Consider the following 18,356-nt stretch of genomic DNA (forward strand, 5'->3'; position numbering starts at 1 on the left):
CACTTTCCCCTAAGAGTTCTTTAATATTAAGCTCTCTAAACAATTCCAGTTTGTTTCACAACACCCAATCCAGAATAATTTATCCCCTAGTGGGCTCAACCACGAGCTGCTCTAAAAAGCCATCTCGTAGGCATGCTAGAAGTCCCCCATCCTGGAATCCAGCACCAAATTGATTTTCCCAATCTACCTACATATTGAAATCCCCCATGACTATTGTAACATTGCCCTTTTGGAATGCATTTTCTGTCTCCCATTGTAATTTGTAGACTGCATCCTTCCTGTTGTTTGGGAGTCTATATACAACTCCCATCAGGGTCTTTTTATCCTTGGAGTTCCTTAGCTCTATCCACAATAATTCAACACTTTCTGACCCCACAACACCTCTTTCTAATGAGTTGACTTAATTTTTTATCAAAGCGCAATGCCGCTCCCTCTGCCCTCCTGCCTGTCCTTTGACATTAAGCTCCCAGCTGTAATCTTCTTTCAGCTATAATTCAGTGATATCTACGTCATACCTGCCAATCTGCAAATGTGCTACAAGTTCATCTACCGTATTCCATATACTGTGCACATTTAAATATAACACTTTCAGTCCTGTATTCACCCTTTTCAAATTTGTCCACCTTTTACATTGCAACACATCCTGCTGACTGCAATTTTGCCCCATCAACAGACTCTCCTCACTGCACATTGCTTCTGTTTGTAAACCAGCTACCTTATCTGCCTTTCCTATGATACCTCTTGTATTGAAATATTGGTAGCTTAGGACACTAGTTGCACCATGCTCAACCTTTTGATTCTTAACTTGGTCTGAGGTCTTACCAACATCTGCCTCCACAACCTCTCCATGAATTGTTCTGGCACTCTGGTTCCCATCCACCTGCAACTCTAGTTTACCCCCATCCTGCAGCATTAGCAAACCTTCCCACTAGGTTATTAGTCCCCCACCAGTTCAGGTGGAAACCGTCTTGTCTGTACAGGTCCCACCTTCCCTGGAGGGGAGACCAATGACCCAAAAAGTCCTACACCAACTCCTTAGCCACGTATTAAACTGTATAATCTTCCTAGTTCTGGCCTCACTAGCAATCCTGAGATCATAATCCTGGAGGTCCTGCCCTTTAGCTTAGCACTAACTCCCTGAACTCTCTATGCAGAACCTCGTCACATGTCCTTACTATCTCATTGGTACCTGCATGGACCTTGACTTCAGGCTGTTCACCATCCTACTTAAGAATGCTGAGGACTTGATCCCAGACCCTGGCACCTGGGAGGCAACATATCATCCAGGAATCTTGTTCTTGTACTTGTCCACAGAACCTTTTGTCTATTCCACTAACTAACGAATCCCTTATCACCCCAGCGAGCCTCTTTTCACCTCTTCCCTTCTGAGTATCAGAGCCAGACTCAGTGCCAGAGGCCTGACCACTGTGACTTTCCCCTGTTAGGTCAATACCTTTAATCACCTTGTAATTTTATGATCTTATCATCTATCATCCTAAACTCTGGAATTTCCTTCCTAAATCTCGCTGCATCTTCACCCCTCCTTAAAATCTACCTTTTTGGTCAAGTTTTTGATTGAAGAATGATACTGGTGTAGTGATTAAATTCAGGTAATCTAGAGGCCAGAACCAACAACTTTGAGATGAGTGTTCAAGTCCCACTAGAGCTCCCTGGGAAATGAAAATCAGTTAATTAAATGTTAGTTAGAATCTAAATTAGCCTCACTAATTGTCTTAAAACTCGTTTGGCTCTTTAATATCTGTCAAGAAATTTACTCAGGTAACTCCAGACCCAAGGCACGATAACTCCAAAATGGCTCCATAACAAGTACAATATCATTGCAGGAGTCCAGGAAGACAGCTCAACCCCAAATTCTCAAGGACAGTTAGCACTGGGCAAGAAATATTGGCATTGTCACTGATAATCACATCTCAACATATGAAAACACTCTGCTAATCTCCACCTATAGGGTTTCTCAGTTTGAACTTCATTCAAGAGACTTGTTCAGGTTGGCAACAGCCACTGCTGATTCAGGTAGATATGGAAGTTGTAAACACTGTAGGTTTATGAACTAATGAACATTCTGCACCATGAAACAACACTTAGTTCTGTTACTCGGAAACCTGACGACCAACCAACCGATATACAAACCCCATTTCCAGAAAAGTTGGGATATTTTCAAAAATGCAATAAAAACAAAAATCTGTGATATGTTAATTCATCTGAACCTTTATTTAACTGACAAAAGTACAAAGAAAAGATTTTCAATAGTTTTACTGACCAACTTAATTGTATTTTGTAAATATACACAAATTTAGAATTTGATGGCTGCAACACACTCAACAAAAGTTGGGACAGAGTTAAAATAAGATTGAAAAGTGCACAGAATATTCAAGTAACACCAGTTTGGAAGACTCCACATTAAGCAGGCTAATTGGTGGCAGTTGAGGTATCATGACTGGGTATAAAAGTAGCGTCCATCAAAGGCTCATTCTTTGCAAGCAAGGATGGGTTGTGGCTCACCCCTTTGTGCCAAAATTTGTGGGAGAATTGTTAGTCATTTCAAAAGGAACATTTCTGAACGCAAGATTGCAGAGAATTTAGGTCTTTCAACATCTACAGTATATAATATTGTGAAAAGATTCAGAGAATTCAGAGACACCTCAGTGCCTAAAGGGCAAGGTCGGAAACCACTGTTGAATGCTTGTGATCTTCGAGCCCTCAGGTGGCACTGCCTAAGAAACCGTCATTCTACTGTGACAATTATAGCCACCTGGGCACGGGAGTACTTCGGAAAACCATTGTCACTCAACACAGTCCATCGCTGCATCCAGAAATGCAACTTGAAACTGTATTACCCAAGGAGGAAGCCATACATCAACTCTATGTAGAACCGCCGATGAGTTCTCTGGCCCGAGCTCATCTCAGATGGACCGAAAGACTGTAGAACCGTGTGCTGTGGTCAGATGAGTCCACGTTTCAGCTAGTTTTCGGAAAAAATGGGCGTCGAGTTCTCCATGCCAAAGATGAAAACGACCATCCAGATTGTTTTCAGTGAAAGGTGCAAAAGCCAGCATCTGTGATGGTATGGGGGTGCATCAGTGCCCATGGCATGGGTGAGTTGCATGTATATGAAGATACTATTGACTCTGAGGTGTATATTAGGATTTTAGAGAGACATATGTTGCCATCAATGTGACGTCTCTTCCCGGGATGTCCATGCTTATTTCAGCAGGACAATGCCAGACCACATTCTGCACGGGCTACAACAGCGTGGCTTTGTAGACACAGAGTGTGTGTTCTTGACTGGCCTGCTGCCAGTCCAGATCTGTTTCCTATTGAAAATGTATGGCGCAACATGAAGAGGAGAATCAGACAACGGAGACCACGGACTGTTGAGCAGCTGAAGTCTTATATCAAGCAAGAATGGACAAAATTTCCAATTGCAAATCTACTACAATTAGTATCCTCAGTTCCAAAACGATTAAAAAGTGTTATTAAAAGGAAAGGTAATGTAACACAATGGTAAACATGCCTCTGTCCCAACTCTTGTTGAGTGTGTTGCAGCCATCAAATTCTAAATTTGTGTATGTTTACAAAATACAATTAAGTTGGTGAGTAAAACTATTGAAAATCTTTTCTTTGTACTTTTGTCAGTTAAATAAAGGTTCACGTGAATCAACATATCACAGATTTTTGTTTTTATTGCATTTTGGAAAATATCCCAACTTTTCTGGAAATGGGGTTTATATACGTACCCCCCTCCCCCTCTCCCACTCTCCCTCTCCCTCTCTCCCCCTCTCTTCCTCTTCCTATCTGCCATGCTCTTTTCCCTTTCTGATCTTATCTATTAGTTTCAAAATCCAGGAAACACCTAACTCCATTCGTTTCAAAAGTACATTTTATAGTTTACTAATTACTTGCTCTGGTTCCTCTTAGATTGAGACTCTCTTTATTTATTGACTTTCTTGCAGGCTGGTCTTGAATGGGACTCTAATACTAATTGTCTAGAACTGTGACAAATATTGTTTGCATAAGCAATATGACTTCATATTTCAAGCTCTCCCTTGTCATCTGGATATCTTTATCAATGTTCTGGCCTGACTTGTTCCAAAGGTCAGTGCTTTGTTTCCATGGTCGGTGGATTTCTTGTCTAATTCTTTCTGAGACAATCCCTTTGTTGCCAAACAACACCATGGCCTATATTAGTGTCTGTCTTTCAAATTCTGCACTTAGAATAGTGGTTAGCATAAAGTTAATATAGTGCCAGCAATCTCCATTCAGGGTTCAATTCTTGTCACTGCCTGTAAGGAGTTTGTCTGTGGCCACATGAGTTTCTTGTTTCCTCCCACATTCCAAAGACTTGTGTTTCGGGTTACGAAGTACTGGGCATATTATATTGCTGTTGCAAACGTGGTGACACTTGCAGGCTGTTCCGCACAATCTTCACTGAGATGATATGACACAAACAACACATTTCTTTGTATGTGTCAATGTTTTGATTAATAGAGGAATAAACAGATAAGTGGATGTGCTGGAGCTTTTTGAAAATATCAAGTTGGATACGTCACCGGGGCTGGATGAGATGTACCCCAGGCTAGTGGGAGGCGAGGGAGGGGGTTGCTGATCCTCTGGCAATGATCTTTGCATCATCAATGGTGATGGGAGGGGTTCCGGAGGGCTGGAGGGTTGCAGATGTTGTTCCTTTATTCAAGAAAGGGAGTAGAGATAGTCGGAAATTATAGACCAGTGATTCTTACTTCAGTGGTTGGTAAGTTGATGGAGAAGATCCAGAGAGGCAGTATTTATGAACATTTGGAGAGGCATAATATAATTAGCATGGCTTTGTCAAAGGCAGGTCGTGTCTTACGAGCCTGATTGAATTTTTTGAGGATGTGACTAAACACATTGATGAAGGTAGAGCAGTAGATGTAGTGTGTATATGGATTTCAGCAAGGCATTTGTTAAGGTACCCCATGCAAGGCTTATTGAGAAAGTACAGAGGCGTGGGATCCAAGGGGACCTTGCTTTGTGGATCCAGAACTGGCTTGCCCAGAGAAGGCAAAGAGTGGTTGTAGTTGGGTCATATTCTGCATGGAGGTTGGTGACCAGTGGTGTGCCTCAGAGATCTGTTCTGGGACCCCTTCTCTTCGTGATGTTTATAAATGACCTGGATGAGGAAGTGGAGGGATGGGTTAGTAAATTTATTGATGACACAAAGGTTGGAGGTGTTGTGGATAATGTGGAGGGCTGTCAGAGGTTACAGCGGGACATCTTTAGGATGCAAAACTGGGCTGTGAAGTGGCAGATCGAGTTCAACCCAGATAAGAGTGAGGTGGTTCATTCAGGTAGGTCAAATATGATGGCAGAATATAGTATTAATGGTAAGACTCTTGGCAGTGTAGAGGATCAGAGGGATCTTGGGGTCCGAGTCCATAGGACACTCAAAGCAGCTGCACAGATTGACTGTGTGATTAAGAAGGCATACAGTGCATTGGGCTTCATCAACCGTGGGATTGAGTGTAAGAGCCAAGAGGTAATGTTGCAGCTTTATAGGATCCTGGCCAGACCCCACTTGGAGTACTGTGTTCAGATTTGGTCACCTCACTACAGGAAGGAGGTGGAAACTATAGGAAGGGTGCAGAGGAGATTTACAAGGATGTTCCCTGGATTGGGGAGCATGTCCTATGAGAATAGAAACATAGAAAACCTACAGCACAATACAGGCCCTTCAGCCCACAATGTTATGCCAAACATGAACTTACTTAGAAATTACCTAAGGTTACCCATAGCCCTCTATTTTTCTAAGCTCCATGTACCTATCCGGGAGCCTCCTAAAAGACCCTATCGAATCCGCCATGACCACCGTTGCAGGCAGCCCATTCCAAGCACTCACCAGTCTCAGCGTAAAAAATTTACCCCTGACATCTGTACCTACTTTCAAGTACCTTAAAACTGTGCTCTCTCGTGCTAGCCATTTTAGCCCTGGGAAAAAGCCTCTGACTATCCACATGATCAATGCCTCTCATCATCGTATACACCTTTATCAGGACACCTCTCATCCTCTGTCGCTCCACGGAAAAAAGGTCGAGTTCACACAGCCTATTCTCATAAGGCATGCTTCCCAATCCCCACCCTTGCATGGATGCCTTGCTGAAATCCACATATGCTACATCTACGGTTCTACCTTCATCAATGTATTTAGTCACATCCTCAAAAAATTCAATCAGGCTCGTAAGGTACGACCTGCCTTTCACAAAGCCATGCTGACTATTCCAAATCATATTATGCCTCTCCAAATGTTCATAAATCCTGCCTCTCGGGATCTTCTCCATCAACTTAACAACCACTGAAGTAAGTCTCACTGGTCTATAATTTCCTGGACCTTTTTTGAATAAATGAACAACATCCGCAACCCTCCAATCCTCTAGAACCTCTCCCGTCCCCATTGATGATGCAAAGATCATTGCCAGAGGATCAGCAATCTCCTCCCTCGCCTCCCACAGTAGCCTGGGGTATATCTCGTCTGGTCCTGGTGACTTACCCAAAATCTTTCTTAAGTTCTACATGCTCAAGCTTTTCAGTCTGCTGTAAGTCATCCCTACAATCGCCAAGGTCCTTTTCCCTATGTAGTGAATACTGAAGCAAAATACTCATTAGGTACCTCTGCTATCTCCTCCGGTTCCATACACACTTTTCCACTATAACAATAGGCTGAGTGAACTTGGCCTTTTCTCCTTGGAGAGACAGAGGATGGGAGGTAACCTGAGATGATGAGAGGCATTGATCGTGTGGATAGTCAGAGGCTTTTTTCCAGGGCTGAAATGGCTAACACGAGAGGGCACAGTTTTAAGGTGCTTAGAAATAGGTACAGAGGAGAGATCAGGGGCAGGTTTTTTACGCAGAGAGTGGTGAGTGCATGGAATGGGCTTCCAGCGACAGTGGTCGTGGCAGATTTGGTAGGGTCTTTTAAGAGTCTCCTAGATAGCTACAGGGAGCTTAGAAAAGTAGAGGGCTATGGGTAACCCTAGGTAATTTCTAAAATAACTACATGTTCGGCAAAGCATCGTGGGCCGAAGGGCCTGTATTATGCTGTAGGTTTTCTAGGTTTCTATGTTTCTAACAGTCAACATTTTGGGCTGAGACTCTTCATCGGGATCTTGGCTTGAAATGACTGTTTATTCCTCTCTATAGATGCCACCTGACCCGCTGAATTCCTCGAGTATTTTGTGTGTGTTCCTCTAGATTCCTAGCATCTGAAGAATCTCTTGTGTTTAGAAGTAACTGGACCTGCTTGTGGGTGAATGAGATTAGTGTGGCGAATTGTCTGGACCTGCTTGTGGGTGATTGGGATTAGTGTTTAGAAGTGTCTGGACCTGCTTGCGGGTGAATGGGATTAGTGTTTGGAAGTGTCTGGACCTGCTTGCGGGTGAATGGGTTAGTGTAACACAAAACACGGACATGGAGTGATGAAGGGCCTGTTTCTGTGCTGTACAACTCAATAACTCTCAATGCAATTCACTTATATAGATCAAAGTGTGACAAAGAACGTCATAAAGAAATATTCTGACAAAAAGCATGTGTTTCATAAATTGCTGCGACGTGTTACCTACCAATCAACATTTTAAAGTTATTTTCCTGGTGAGGAAATGGAGGTGACTTCTCATTGATTGAAGGGCAACAGCATTTAATTTTTCTTTATTCAGGCCGAAAGTTTTGCATTATTTGTTTCTTCTCTAATCTTCCAATACACCAGACACTCAGTGGCCTTTCTTTTAGTCACATCTGTAAATCTGCATGTTAATGCAAATATCTATTCAGCCAATCATGTGGCAGTATCTCAATGCATAAGAGCATGCAGGCAAGAGGTTCAGATGTTGTTTAGTCCAAACATCAGAATGGGGATGAAATGTGATGTAAGTGGCTTTGACCGTGGAATGATTTTTGGTGCCAGATGGGGTGGTTTGAGTATCGCAGGAACTGCTGATCCTGGGATTTTCACATACAACAGTCTCTAGTGTTTACAGAGAATGGTGTGAAGTTAAAAAAAAAAATCTAGTGAGTAGCATTTCTGTGGGTGAAAATGCTTTTTAGTGAGAGAGGTCAGAGGAGAATAGCCAGATTGGTTCAAGCTGACAGGAAGATGAAAGTAACTGAAATAACCGCACGTTACAACAGTGATGCAGAAGAGCATCTCTAAATGAACAACAGGTTGAACCTTGAAGTGAATGGCCTACAGCAGCAGATGACCACACCAAGTCCCATTCCAGTAACTGTTCTATTAGGTACTCTCTCCTGCACCTAATAAAGTGGGCACTGAGAGTATCTCAGAAGATGTGACAATAATAAATGAATTCCAATTCCAAAGCAGCTTCCTCAAAGGAAGAGTAGGTACTTTGAACCTTTGAACACTTGTCCTTGGAAGTAATTTTCTCACCTCTTTTCCTGTCGCCCAGGTCAGGTACTGTTGCAGATGGCGGACACCCAGAGGGAGCTAAGCAACGACTTAGAAATCATTGTAAGTACTTCTTTTCTGAGATAGTTAACCTAACTCAAGAGACTTACTCAAGACGGCAACAACCAGTAGTGATTCAGGTATACAAGTTACCTGAATTCAATCTGATAAGCATGGTAGCTAACGATTAGTGCATCTCTTTACAGCGCAGCAACCCGGGTTCAGTACCTGTCACTGTCTGTACATTCTGTCTCTACCGGAGTTTCCTCCAGGTGCACCACATTCCAAACACTTGCGGGTTAGTAGATTTGTTGGTCACATGCATGGGCTTGTTGGTCCAGAAGAGCCTGTACCTCTAAATAAAAATACGAAAATAAAATGTAAAGTAAGTTGTCAACACAACATGTTTATTATTGAAACATAGAAACCCTACAGCACAATACAGGCCCTTCAGCCCACAATGCTGTGCCGAACATGTACTTACTTTAGAAATTACCTAGGGTTACCCATAGCCCTCTATTTTTCTAAGCTCCATGTACCTATCCAGGAGCCTCTTAAAAGACCCTATCGTATCTGCCTCCACCACTGTCGCCAGCAGCTCTTTCCACACACTCACCACTCTCTGCGTAAAAAAACTTGCCCCGATATCTCCTCTGTACCTACTTCTAAGCACCTTAAAACTGTGTCCTCTCGTGTTAGCCATTTCAGCCCTGGGAAAAATCCTCTGACTATCCACACGATCAATGCCTCTCATCATCTTATACATCTCTCTCCGGTTACCTCTCATCCTCCGTCACTCCAAGGAGAAAAGGCTGACCTCACTCAACCTATTCTCATAAGGCATGCTCCCCAATCCAGGCACCATCCTTGTAAATCTCCTCTGCACCCTTTCTATAGTTTCCACCTCCTTCCTGTAGTGAGGTGACCAGAACTGAGCACAGTACTCCAAGTGGGATCTGACCAGGGTCCTATATAGCTGTAACATTACCTCTCGGCTCTTGAACTCAATCCCAAGGTTGATGAAGGCCAATACACCATATGCCTTCTTAACCACACAATCAACCTGCACAGCAGCTTTGAGTGTCCTATGGACTTGGACCCCCAGGATCCCACTGATCCTCTACACTGCCAAGAGTCTTACCATTAGTACCATATTCTACCATCATACTTGACCCACTAAAATGAACCATCTCACACTTATCTGGGTTGAACTGCATCTGCCACTTCACAGCCCAGTTTTGCATCCTATAGATGACCCACTGTAACCCCTGACAGCCTTCCACACTATCCACAACACCCCCAACCTTTGTGTCATCAGCAAAATTACTAACCCATCCCTCCACTTCCTCATCCAGGTCATTTATAAACATCACGAAGAGAAGGGGTCCCAGAACAGATCTCTGAGGCACACCACTGGTCACCGACCTCCATGCAGAATATGACTCATCTACAACCAGTCTTTGCCTTCTGTGGGCAAGCCAGTTATGGATCCACAAAGCAAGGTCCCCTTGGATCCCATGCCTCCTTACTTTCTCAATAGCCTTGCATGGGATACCTTATCAAATGCCTTGCTCTACCTTCATGAATGTGTTTAGTTACATCCTCAAAAAATTCTATGAGGCTCGTAAGGCACGACCTGACTTTGACAAAGCCATGTTGACTATCCCTAATCATATTATGCCTCTCCAAATGTTCATAAATTCTGCCTCTCTGGATCTTCTCCATCAACTTACCAACCATTGAAGTAAGATCACTGGTCTATAATTTCCTGGGCTATCTCTACTCCCTTTCTTGAATAAGGGAACAATATCTGCAACCCTCCAATCCTCTGGAACTTCTCCTGCCTCCATCGATGATGCAAAGATTATTGCCAGAGGCTCAGCAATCTCCTCCCTCACCTCCCACAGTAGCCTGGGGTATATCTCGTCCGGTCCCAGTGACTTATCCAACTTGATGCTTTCCAAAATCTCCAGCACATCCTCTTCCTTAATGTCTGTATGCTTAGCCTTTTCAGTCCACTGTAAGTTATCCCTACAATCGTCAAGGTCCTTTTCCGCAATGAATACTGAAGCAAAGTATTCATTATTACCCCCGCTATCTCCTCCGGTTCTATACACACTTTTGATTGGTTCTATTCTCTCATGTCTTATCCTCTTGGTCTTCACATACTTGTCGAATGCCTTAATCCTGTCCGCCAAGGCCCTCTCATGACCCCTTCTGGCTCCTATCTAATTCATGTTCTGTACAATGAAATAATTGTTGACAAAAGTGGTAGTCACACTTCCAGTCCAATGAGCCCACACTACCCAATTACACCCATGTGACCAATTAACCTGCTAAACCGAAACATCTGGAGGAAACCTATGTTGTTACAGGGAAAATGTACGAGTTTCTTATGGACAGTGGTAGGAACCGACCCAGGTCGCTGGCATTGTAATAGCATTATGCTAACCACTGTATTACCATGCTGCCTGCAATTCTGCTGGTGATCAGTTGGGTTTTGTCCAGGAGCTCCAGTTTACCCTCACCATGACCCCCCCTCCCACCAAACATCCACAACCACCGAGTTCCTTCAGTTTCATGTTCGTTGAAGATTGATTCTCTTCCATTACTGACCAGATGCCACGCCCTGGTATACCAGTGGGTGTTACGGTTTCTCACAACTAAGGAATGGACTGATTCTACCAAATGTTTACAGTCTGACAGCAAGGCTTCACAATCAGGCCAGACGTTTACATTCTGAAGGCGAGGCTTCACAATCAGGCCAGACGTTTACAGTCTGACAGTGAGGTTTCACAGTCAGGCCAGACGTTTACAGTCTGACAATGAGGCTTCACAATCAGGCCAGACGTTTACAGTCTGACAGCGAGGTTTCACAATCAGGCCAGATGTTTACAGTCTGACAGTGAAGTTTCACAATCAGGCCAGACGTTTACATTCTGACAGTGAAGTTTCACAATCAGGCCAGACGTTTACAGTCTGACAGTGAAGTTTCACAATCAGGTCAGACGTTTACATTCTGACAGCGAGGCTTCACAATCAGGCCAGACGTTTACAGTCTGACAGTGAGGTTTCACAATCAGGTCAGACGTTTACATTCTGACTGTGAGGCTTCACAATCAGGCCAGATGTTTACAGTCTGACAGCGAGGTTTCACAATCAGGCAAGACGATTACATTCTGACAGCGAGGTTTCACAATCAGGCCAGACGTTTACATTCTGACAGCGAGGTTTCACAATCAGGCCAGACGTTTACATTCTGACAGCGAGGCTTCACAATCAGGCCAGAAGTTTACATTCTGAAGGCGAGGTTTCACAGTCAGGCCAGACGTTTACATTCTGACAGTGAGACTTCACAGTCAGGCCAGACGTTTACAGTCTGACCGTGAAGTTTCACAATCGGGCCAGACGTTTACATTCTGACTGTGAGGCTTCACAATCAGGCCAGACGTTTACAGTCTGACAGTGAAGTTTCACAATCAGGCCAGACGTTTACATTCTGACTGTGAGGCTTCACAATCAGGCCAGACATTTACATTCTGACAGCGAGGTTTCACAATCAGGCCAGACGTTTACATTCTGACAGCGAGGTTTCACAATCAGGCCAGACGTTTACATTCTGACAGCGAGGTTTCACAATCAGGCCAGACGTTTACAGTCTGACAGCGAGGCTTCACAATCAGGCCAAAAGTTTACATTCTGAAGGCGAGGCTTCACAATCAGGCCAGACGTTTACAGTCTGACAGCGAGGTTTCACAATCAGGCCAGACGTTTACATTCTGACAGTGAGGCTTCACAATCAGGCCAGACGTTTACAGTCTGACAGTGAAGTTTCACAATCAAGCCAGACGTTTACATTCTGACTGTGAGGCTTCACAATCAGGCCAGACGTTTACAGTCTGACAGTGAAGTTTCACAATCAGGCCAGACGTTTACATTCTGACTGTGAGGCTTCACAATCAGGCCAGACATTTACATTCTGACAGCGAGGTTTCACAATCAGGCCAGACGTTTACAGTCTGACAGTGAAGTTTCACAATCAGGCCAGACGTTTACAGTCTGACTGCGAGGCTTCACAATCAGGCCAGACGTTTACATTCTGACAGCGAGGTTTCACAATCAAGCCAGACGTTTACATTCTGACAGCGAGGTTTCACAATCAGGCCAGACGTTTACATTCTGACAGCGAGGTTTCACAATCAGGCCAGACGTTTACATTCTGACAGCGAGGTTTCACAATCAGGCCAGACGTTTACAGTCTGACAGCGAGGCTTCACAATCAGGCCAGACGTTTACATTCTGACAGCGAGGTTTCACAATCAGGCCAGACGTTTACATTCTGACAGCGAGGTTTCACAATCAGGCCAGACGTTTACATTCTGACAGCGAGGTTTCACAATCAGGCCAGGCGTTTACAGTCTGACTGTGAGGCTTCACAATCAGGCCAGACGTTTACATTCTGACAGCGAGGTTTCACAATCAGGCCAGATGTTTACATTCTGACAGCGAGGTTTCACAATCAGGCCAGACGTTTACATTCTGACAGCGAGGTTTCACAATCAGGCCAGACGTTTACAGTCTGACAGCGAGGCTTCACAATCAGGCCAAAAGTTTACATTCTGAAGGCGAGGCTTCACAATCAGGCCAGACGTTTACAGTCTGACAGTGAGGTTTCACAATCAGGCCAGATGTTTGCATTCTGACAGCGAGGTTTCACAATCAGGCCAGACCTTTACAGGCTGACAGTGAAGTTTCACAATCAGGCCGGACGTTTATAGTCTGACAGTGAAGTTTCACAATCAGGCCAGACGATTACAGTCTTGACAGTGAGGTTTCACAATCAGGCCAGATGTTTACATTCTGACTGTGAGGCTTCACAATCAGGCCAGACGTTTACAATCTGACTGTGCGGCTTCACAATCAGGCCAGATGTTTACATTCTGACAGCGAGGTTTCACAGTCAGGCCAGACGTTTACATTCTGACAGCGAAGTTTTCCAATCAGGCCAGACGTTTACATTCTGACAGCGAGGTTTCACAATCAGGCCAGATGTTTACATTCTGACAGCGAGGTTTCACAATCAGGCCAGACCTTTACAGGCTGACAGTGAAGTTTCACAATCAGGCCGGACGTTTATAGTCTGACAGTGAAGTTTCACAATCAGGCCAGACGATTACAGTCTTGACAGCGAGGTTTCACAATCAGGCCAGATGTTTACATTCTGACTGTGAGGCTTCACAATCAGGCCAGACGTTTACATTCTGACATCGAGGTTTCACAATCAGGCCAGACGTTTACATTCTGACAGCGAGGTTTCACAATCAGGCCAGACGTTTACATTCTGACAGCGAGGTTTCACAATCAGGCCAGACGTTTACATTCTGACAGCGAGGTTTCACAATCAGGCCAGACGTTTACATTCTGACTGCGAGGTTTCACAATCAGGCCAGACGTTTACATTCTGACAGCGAGGTTTCACAATCAGGCCAGACGTTTACATTCTGACAACGAGGTTTCACAATCAGGCCAGACGTTTACATTCTGACAGCGAGGTTTCACAATCAGGCCTGACGTTTACATTCTGACAGCGAGGTTTCACAATCAGGCCAGACCTTTACAGGCTGACAGTGAAGTTTCACAATCAGGCCAGACGTTTACATTCTGACAGTGAAGTTTCACAATCAGGCCGGACGTTTACAGTCTGACAGTGAAGTTTCACAATCAGGCCGGACGTTTATAGTCTGACAGTGAAGTTTCACAATCAGGCCGGACGTTTACATTCTGACAGTGAGGTTTCACAATCAGGCCAGGCGTTTACATTCTGACAGTGAAGTTTCACAATCAGGCCAGACGTTTACATTCTGACAGCAAGGTTTCACAATCAGGCCAAACGTTTACATTCTGACAGTGAGGCTTCACAATCAGGCCAGACGCTTACAGCCTGACAGTGAGGTTTCACAATCAGGCCAGATGTTTGCATTCTGGCAGCAAGGCTTCACAATCAGGCCAAACGTTTACATTCTGACAGTGAGGCTTCACAATCAGGCCAGACGCTTACAGCCTGACAGTGAGGTTTCACAATCAGGCCAGATGTTTGCATTCTGACAGCAAGGTTTCACAATCAGGCCAAACATTTACAGTGTGACAGCGAGGCTTCACAATCAGGCCAGATTTTCCAGTGACTGATGTTTATCTTTACAGTTTCGGAGGTTTAACGACGAGCTCCTTCGGGAAATGGAACAGAATACTAAACTGGACATGGATTATATAAGTGTGAGTCAACATTCCTCATTGGTTAGTTTCAAGTCTGGACAGAACAGTGGTGCGGCTAGTCAGACTGCTGCCTCACAGCTCCAGAGGCTCAGGTTCAATGCTGACCTCTGAAGCTGTCTGTGTGGAGTTTGCATGTTTTCCCTGTGATCCTACAGGTTTCTCCTGGGTGCTCTGGTTTCCTCCCACTTTCCGAAGTTGTGCCGGTTGGCAGGTTAATTGTCCACTGTAAATTGTTCATACTGTGTAGGTGAGTGGCAGAGTCTAGGAGGAGTTGGTGGGAATGTGGTGAGGAAGGCAAATGTAGTGTTTGCATTCACTTCGAGAGGACTAGAAAATAAAAGTAAGGGTATAATGCTCAGACTTGATAAGGCACTGGTCAGACAAGACTGAGTGTCATGAGCAGTTTTGGGCCTCTTGTCTAAGAAAGGATGTGCTGGCAGTGGAGAGGGTCTAGAGGAGGTTCATGAAGAATAAAAGGGTTAATGTATGAGGAGCATTTGTGGCTCTGGCCCTGTACTTGCTGGAGTTTAGAAGAATGAGGAGGCATCTCATTGAAAGGCCTACACTGAGTGGACATGGAGAAGATATTTCCTATACTAGGGGAGTCTAGGGCCAGAGGGCACAGCATCAGAATAGAAGGACCTCTGTATTGAACAGAGATAAGGCGGAATTTCTTTAGCCAGAGGTTGGTGAATCTGTGGAATTCATTGCCACAGATGTCTGTGGAGGCCAAGTCATTGGGTATAATTAAAGTGGAGGTGATGGGTTCTGAATTAGTATGGATGTCAAGGGTTACAGGGAGAAGGCAGGCAAATGAGGTTGAGAGGGATAATAAATCAGCCATGATGCAATGGCAGAGCAGACTTGATGGGCTGAATAGCCTAATATTTTATGGAGTATGAGTAAAATGTAGGAGGAACTGAGATCAAGAGTCAGGAATGAATGTTGTATCTTTATAAAACTGTTAAGTTTGTAACTGGATTAGTATATTAATTTCAGGCAGAATGAGGAGGTTTTGGAGAAGGTGCAGAAAAGCTTTACCAGGATTAGAGGGCTATAAGGAGAGGCTGGACATACTAGGGTTGTTTTTTCTGGAGTAGCAGAAGCTGAGGGGAGTCCTGACATAAATCTATAAAATTATGAGAGACATATGTAGAATAAATAGCTTTTTTTAACCAGATTGAAATGTCTAATACTAGAGGGCATGCATTTAAGCTGATGGGAGAGAGTGTAAAGGAGGTGTGTGGGGAAAAATTTTTACACAGAGTGATGGGTGACTAGACTGTGCTGCCAGGGGTGGTAGTAGAGGCAGATATTGTAGAAGAATATTCGGGGCTTCTACATAGGCTCATGAGTATGTAGAAAATTGAAAGATATTGTCCATTTGCAGGTAAAAGGGATTTGTTTAAACAAGCATCATCATAATTAGTTTGGCACAGCACTGTGGGCCAAAGGGACTGTTGCTGTGTTGAATGGTTTCATGTTCTATGTGTATTGAAGCCACAATATAGAGTTGTAGAGAAGTACAGCACAGAAACAGGCCTTGCAGCCCATCTAGTCCATGCCAAAACCAGTTTAACTGCCTACTCCCATTGACCTGTACCAGCACCATAGCCCTCCATATCCCTATTATCCATGTACCTATCCAAACTTCTCTTAAATTTTGAAATCAAAATTGCATTCACCACTTGTGATGGCAGCCTGTACCACACTCTCACCACATTCTTAGTGAAGAAGTTTCCCATTGTGTTCCCCTAAAACTTCTCACCTTTCACCCTTAATCCATGATCTCTGGTTGCAATCCCACCCAACCTCAGTGGAAAAAGCCTGAGGTGTCTCAGAGGCAGGAATGATACCCTGACACACACTAGCCAATTGTTGCGAGTTAGAGATGATGCCTTTTTGTCCAATAGGCAAAGGGGGGTGGGGGGTGTGGAAGAGGCAATTGCTGTGAGAAACCTCAGGCTGTGTTGGCAGCTGGCACACTGTTGTTAAACTCAGTACTGATCTGATCCTGGTGAACTTCCACAATCACTGGATCCATACTAACCATCAAACACCTATTTACATGCAACATACATCAAAGTTGCTGGTGAACGCAGCAGGCTTGACGAAGAGTCTCGGCCTGAAACGTCGACTGCGCCTCTTCCTATAGATGCTGCTTGGCCTGCTGCGTTCACCAGCAACTTTGATGTATGTTGCTTGAATTTCCAGCATCTGCAGAATTCCTGTTGTTAACACCTATTTACATACTAATTCTCTATTAATCCCACTTTTTCTTTCAAGAACTTAAGAACACAGGCAATAAGAGTAGGACTATTCCAGCTGGCCCATTGGACCTGTTCCATCACTCAGTATCATAGCTGATTTAGCTGTGGATTCAGCTCCACCTGTCTGCTTTTTCCCCATCATTCTAACTCATCTGCTATGGAAAAATCTACCATTCTATCTGCCATATTAACTATATCTTAAATATAGTTAATGAGGGAGCCTCTACTGCTTCCCTGGCCAGAGAATTTCACTAACTTCGTTAGTCCTGACGAAGAGTCTCGGCCTGAAACGTCGACTGCGCCTCTTCCTATAGATGCTGCTTGGCCTGCTGCGTTCACCAGCAACTTTGATGTATGTTGCTTGAATTTCCAGTATCTGCAGAATTCCTGTTGTTAACACCTATTTACATACTAATTCTCTATTAATCCCACTTTTTCTTTCAAGAACTTAAGAACACAGGCAATAAGAGTAGGACTATTCCAGCTGGCCCATTGGACCTGTTCCATCACTCAGTATCATAGCTGATTTAGCTGTGGATTCAGCTCCACCTGTCTGCTTTTTCCCCATCATTCTAACTCATCTGCTATGGAAAAATCTACCATTCTATCTGCCATATTAACTATATCTTAAATATAGTTAATGAGGGAGCCTCTACTGCTTCCCTGGCCAGAGAATTTCACAGATTTACTACTCTCTGGGAAAAGCAGTTCCTCCTCATCTCTGTTCTAACAGTATACCTCTGAATCTCAAGGCGATGTGCTCTCACTTTCCAGTACTCCATCTGCCAGACCCTTGCCTACTCACTCTATCTATTTCTTGCTGTGCACTCTCCTTATCCAATGCACAATTTGCTTTTCCACTCAATTTAGGGTCTTCTCCAAACATACCTATCAGCTCCCCACCTTACTAAAGGCAATTTACAGTGGCCAATTAACCCAGCATCCCTGAACATCTCTGGGATGTGGGAGGAGACCAGAGAATTTAGAGAAGGCATACAGGGAGAATGTCCAAACTCCACAGAGACAATGCCAGAGGTCAGGGTCGATTCTCGGGTCTCTGGCACTGTGACACAGTGGCTCTACCAGATATACCACTGTTCTGTTGTAAAACACATTCTTGGACCTTGTTGTATGGCAAGGTATTTAACACTATAAGCACACTGCAGATCTTACTTATCTATTTTACAGTATCTACTTAAGGAAATAATCTCAAGCCCACAATTTGATAAAAGATAAGACCATAAGAAAATAGGAGCAGAATTAGGCCATTCAGCCCATTGAGTCTGCTCTGCCATTCTATCATGGCTGATCCTGGATGTCACTGTCACCTGAAGAATCTAGTTTCACATGCAACAGCC

The 18,356-nt window shown here is 44.1% G+C and overlaps 1 protein-coding gene across 4 annotated transcripts in view; it reads left to right on the top strand.

The window, feature by feature from the left end:
* LOC134353855 (brain-specific angiogenesis inhibitor 1-associated protein 2-like protein 2) overlaps window positions 1-18,356 on the top strand; it is a 187,872-nt gene that overhangs the window by 60,785 nt on the left and 108,731 nt on the right. For all 4 annotated transcript variants that reach the window (XM_063062328.1, XM_063062330.1, XM_063062329.1 and 1 more), the window contains exons 4-5: window positions 8,457-8,518; window positions 14,657-14,728. In XM_063062328.1, coding sequence (XP_062918398.1) covers window positions 8,457-8,518; window positions 14,657-14,728 — 134 coding nt within the window. The remainder of the gene's footprint in view (window positions 1-8,456; window positions 8,519-14,656; window positions 14,729-18,356) is intronic.

Source organism: Mobula hypostoma, chromosome 11, assembly GCF_963921235.1.
Source record: "Mobula hypostoma chromosome 11, sMobHyp1.1, whole genome shotgun sequence".
Classification (NCBI taxonomy): domain Eukaryota; kingdom Metazoa; phylum Chordata; class Chondrichthyes; order Myliobatiformes; family Myliobatidae; genus Mobula; species Mobula hypostoma.